At 43.9% G+C, this 5000-nt stretch overlaps 1 protein-coding gene across 1 annotated transcript in view; it reads left to right on the forward strand.

Moving 5' to 3' along the window:
• The window catches only part of ryr2a (ryanodine receptor 2a (cardiac)), a 112837-nt gene that overhangs the window by 19103 nt on the left and 88734 nt on the right, over positions 1 to 5000 (forward strand). Inside the window, exons 15-16 of the mRNA XM_066663301.1 lie at positions 2915 to 3188; positions 3733 to 3847. Of these exons, the coding sequence (XP_066519398.1) occupies positions 2915 to 3188; positions 3733 to 3847 (389 nt within the window). The remainder of the gene's footprint in view (positions 1 to 2914; positions 3189 to 3732; positions 3848 to 5000) is intronic.

A 5000-nucleotide genomic window follows, 5' to 3' on the forward strand; every position in this document is an offset into this window, starting at 1 on the left:
ATACGGAATTTAACTGGAAGCCAGTGAAGGGCCGATAAGACTGGACTGATATGATCAAATTTTCTAGTCTTAGTGAGGACCCTGGCTGCAGCATTTTGAATTAACTGGAGTTTACTCAGGTTTCTGCTGGAGCATCCTGATAAAAGTGCATTGCAATAATCTAATCTTGATGTAATAAAAGCGTGAATTAATTTTTCCGCATCTGGGAGGGATAAGGAATTTCTTAACTTAGCGAGGTTCCGAAGATGTAGGAAAGCTATTCTTGTAATGTTACCTGTATGCTGATCAAATGATAGATCTGAATCAATTATAACACCCAGATTTTTAGCTGATGAGCTCGGGAGAACAGGGAAGTCAAAATTATGTATTAAATCTGATACCTTATTTATAGCAGGTTTTGGACCTAGAAGGAGAACCTCGGTTTTGTCGCTGTTTAGCAGAAGGAAATTGTATGACATCCAATGCTTCACTTCTTTAACACAGTCCTCCATTTTCTTTAGTGTAGGTTTGTCATCTGGTTTGGCTGATATGTATAACTGTGTGTCATCTGCATAACTGTGGAAGGTAATGCCATGCCTGCTAATAACTCTGCCCAGTGGCAGCATGTATAATATGAATAGTAAAGGTCCTAAAATGGAGCCTTGGGGAACTCCAAATCTCATTTTTGTATGAGTAGAAGAAACATTATTTACGTTTACAAACTGATAGCGATCTGTGAGGTAAGACTTAAACCATGATAGGGCTGTTCCTGTTATTCCAACCATGTTTTTTAATCTTTCTAGCAGAATAGTATGATCAATTGTATCGAAAGCTGCACTGAGGTCTAGTAGAACTAGCATGGATACGCAGCCTCGATCAGAGGCGAGAAGAAGGTCGTTTGTTATCTTAACTAAAGCTGTTTCGGTGCTATGGTGTGGCCTAAAACCAGATTGAAATTTTTCATATATGTTATTCTTATGCAAGTATGACCTAAGTTGTTGGGCCACAACTTTTTCTAAGATCTTAGATATGAAGGGAAGGTTAGAGATGGGTCTGTAATTGGATAGTACACTAGGATCAAGATTCGGTTTTTTGATTAGGGGCTTAATAACTGCTAGTTTAAATGCTTTGGGTATGTGACCTAGTCTAAGGGATGAATTTATGATTGTTAAAATGGGATTGATTATGACTGGTAATACTTCTTTAAATAGTTTTGTTGGTATTGCATCAAGTGTGCAGGTCGTACAATTTGACGAATAGATGATTTTCTCCAGTTCTAGCTGTGGTAGTGGGTCAAAGTCCTCTAGTCTTTCTTCTATGTTTTGTTCTATATCATCCACACCAGATGACAGACAGGCTGGATTTAGTAATATGGTATTTATTGTTTGTCTAATATTTTCAATCTTATTGTTAAAAAAGTCCATAAAAGCATTGCTGGTGTGAATGGCTGGGATCTGTGGATCAGTAGCTGTCCGATTGTTTGTAAGTTTAGAGATTACATTAAAGAGTACTCTAGGATTGTGTTTATTATTTTCAATCAGTGAGGACAGATGTGCTGAACGTGCACTGACGAGTGCCTTTCTATATTGGATAAGGCTGTCTTTCCAGGCACAGTGAAATACTTCCAGTTTAGTCGACCGCCATTTCCGCTCTAATTTCCTTACGGTTTGTTTTAAGGTGAGTGTTTCTTCATTATACCAGGGAGCGAGTTTTTTCTGTTGTAGCTTTTTACGCTTCAGCGGTGCTACACTATCTAAAGTTGATCGAAGAGTGTTATCTAAGTAGTCCGTTAGTCTAGATCAAAGAACTCAGACGTTTGAAAGGGGGTAAAACTTGGTGAGGGGTAATTCCCACTCAGTAGAACTGGGGAGGACTTGCCCTTGAACCTGACAAGACGAAAGTGACAAACAATAAAATGATTGAATGTTAAAACAGCTCTTTATTAAATGTATAAATCTGGATTTAAAACGGAAAACGCTTCCCTGGACATTCATAGCATCCTTTAGGGGTCATTGCCCACTTGACATAAGTCATAACTCAGATTATACCACCGTAAACCCCGCCCCTGCCGTGTGATTGGCTGAGAGAGGCTGTAGGATTGCATGGTAATGTCCCTCTGAGCGAAGTTAGTCTGCTACATGCACACTTAACCTAGCAACGCTTCCAACACCGCCAGGGGGGCCTTCTCCACCCATGTGGAACCGTTCGATTCCTGTGTGGGCACCTAATTTTGAACCATTGGGTGATCCCACCAACATAAACATTCTCCCGAAGGGTTCGTTTCCAGCTGGAACCAGGAAGGTAGTTTCTTCAGCAGAAACCTTGACAGTGTCCATGGGAGAGTCAAGATAAAGAAGGTCCAAAGCTCAGAGACTAAAGTGTTCTGGTCACCGGAGCTGAACGGGTCATTTACTGGTGGATCCAGAAATGAAAGCAGGAAAAAAACGCTGTGTGTGTGTGTTTGCTGGAGCTGTGGTTAGCGGGAATGTGCTGTAAACAGTGGATAAACCATGACTCTGTCCTGACTGTAACAGGTGTGGCTCTGGTTTGTGTCCTGTTTAAAACAGACAGCTCTGTGAAGGGATGGGACCTCGGTTCCCAACAAACCAGGGGCAAACACGCCGGGGATGGGGTAGGGTGGGGGATGGGGTGTTTTCTGGAGAGCACCCTGGTTCTAATCCTGATCTGAACCAATTCAAGAACCAGAGTTCATGGTCAAATATGGCAATGATAGAAAGGGATAGAAAGAAACAAGTATTTTTTCTGTCCTTTTACCTTAAGACCTACTTATAAACGGTGAGAACAGAACTGGGCTTTCATCGCATTAATACCCTTGAGGTTTGTGCTCTACCTTGAGTGTTATTCTGGTGGAAGCCACTGTGAATGTAACAAAGCTGTGAGAACTGAAGATCAGCGAGTGCTCTTCTTCCCGTAGGTACTCTCCAGCAGCTGATCTCAGAGACGATGGTGCGCTGGGCTCAGGAGTGTGTGATCGAGGACCCCGAGCTGGTGAGAGCGATGTTTGTTCTGCTCCACAGGCAGTATGATGGGATCGGGGGGCTTGTCCGGGCGCTGCCCAAAACCTACACCATCAACGCCATGTCCGTGGAGGACACCATCAACCTGCTGGCCTCTCTGGGCCAGATTCGCTCTCTCCTGAGTGTCCGCATGGGCCGAGAGGAGGAGAAGCTCATGATCCGTGGACTCAGGTGAACACCCACACACACACACACATGTTGCTGAAGGTCATACCTAGGTCTTATTGCATTCTAGATACTAAATATCTAGAAGTATGTCGACACTAGACCTTCACTCTCCTAAGAGCTCATTGGACTCCCTTCCAAAACCATGGGCATCTGTATAAAGTAGTCCCCCCACCCTGCTATGACTGTCAACCTCTCAGTGTCAAGTCAAGGGAACCTTTCAGGTCAGTCAGTGCTGTTGGACGAGAAGTCCTGTTGTGTTCCAGCTCATCCCAGAGCTCTGAACAGGACACTGCACCACCTCAATCCTTATGGACCTTGCTTTGTGCACAGGGGCACAGTCGTGCTGGAACAGGAAAGGGGTGTCCTCAAACCACCCAATCTCAGAGTTGGAAGCATATCGCCCCCCTCCCCCCCCCACAGTTACAGTGATATACCGAGGGGGACAGCTCTCTGGAAGGGGAAAGGGGGATGCTCTACGATGCTGTCCACACTTAAAACAAAAACCCTGCACCAGCACCAATGCCTTGTCTTCCCTGCCTTTTTCCAGCGACATCATGAACAACAAGGTGTTCTACCAGCACCCGAACCTGATGAGGGCTCTGGGCATGCATGAGACGGTCATGGAGGTCATGGTCAATGTCCTGAGTGGTGGAGAGTCCAAGGTAATGAGCGCATCCTCTTCAGCACTTCCAGCAGGACATTACTGCCTTACTGCATCACTGCTCAATAGAATCCCAGCACACACTCACCGGATAGCACCTCCTTACCCAGAAACCATCAAAACAACAGGGTTGTAACCCTCCTGCTGGTGGGATCAATGAATACTTGCTCCAAAACTAATCAAAATATCAGAAAGCTGTAAACACCAGTGTATAGTTAACACCCATGTCTATAGAGTTCAGAGCTCTAAAGAAAACTTCATAAATTTTCCCAATGTGATTTTTCATTATAAATCAGCACCTTTGAAAATAGCTTTTGGAAAGTCCGTGTTTAGAGTGAATTTAACCAAAAAAACACTTGAATTACATAAAGACTTCCCTCACTTTACTGTTGCTGGGTTTGTGCTGAATAGTGGCCTGTGTAGCTTTTTGGGAACAAACGTTTTTAGGTAGGTGAAATTTGTGAAAATGTCAAGGCATGTCAGATCACCTCAGACGTAGCTGAAAGGCCTTGGACTCCACAGGGTTAACTTTAGCAAGGCGTAAACACACAGCACACAATCACTGCCTTCTCATCAGGACGGAGACCCAACTGAGAATCTGTTATTCTGGTGGTTCTCTTTTTAGACCGTGCCACCTTTTATCAAAAACAAAAACCTCCAATCTAATATCAGTTAAGTGCTTTAACAGACAACACATGAAAGCAGCATGGCGCTGGGAGCAGGTCACAGTGGCTCTCGGCGCTTGTAGTGATGCTCTTGGCGCGATGCTGTGTTAAACAGTGTTTTAGGACTCTAATAATGCGAGGATTGGCCACATTGTTTTCCTTTAGCTGAGCATTTTCTTCTGTATTGTCTTCATTATTTCACCAATTCATACATCTTCAATTCATTAATTAAGTAATAATTTTTGAGGTCACCTGCTCATTCTGCTTCACGTACCACGAACCACGGCGTTATACAGTATTTACACATGGGGTCTGTCCCAAACCCTAGTAAGCTGTCGACACAGAGAGCATTTTACGTCACATTTGCACACTACCTACACGTAGGCCGTCCCAATTCTTAGACACCTTAAATACACTGCCTACTAAGGTACCTTAATCTGGGTTTTAAGGCATCATCTAACTGTTCCTCAGCCGCGAAGGCAATGCCAC

This window comes from Hoplias malabaricus, chromosome 3 (genome assembly GCF_029633855.1).
Source record: "Hoplias malabaricus isolate fHopMal1 chromosome 3, fHopMal1.hap1, whole genome shotgun sequence".
NCBI lineage: Eukaryota > Metazoa > Chordata > Actinopteri > Characiformes > Erythrinidae > Hoplias > Hoplias malabaricus.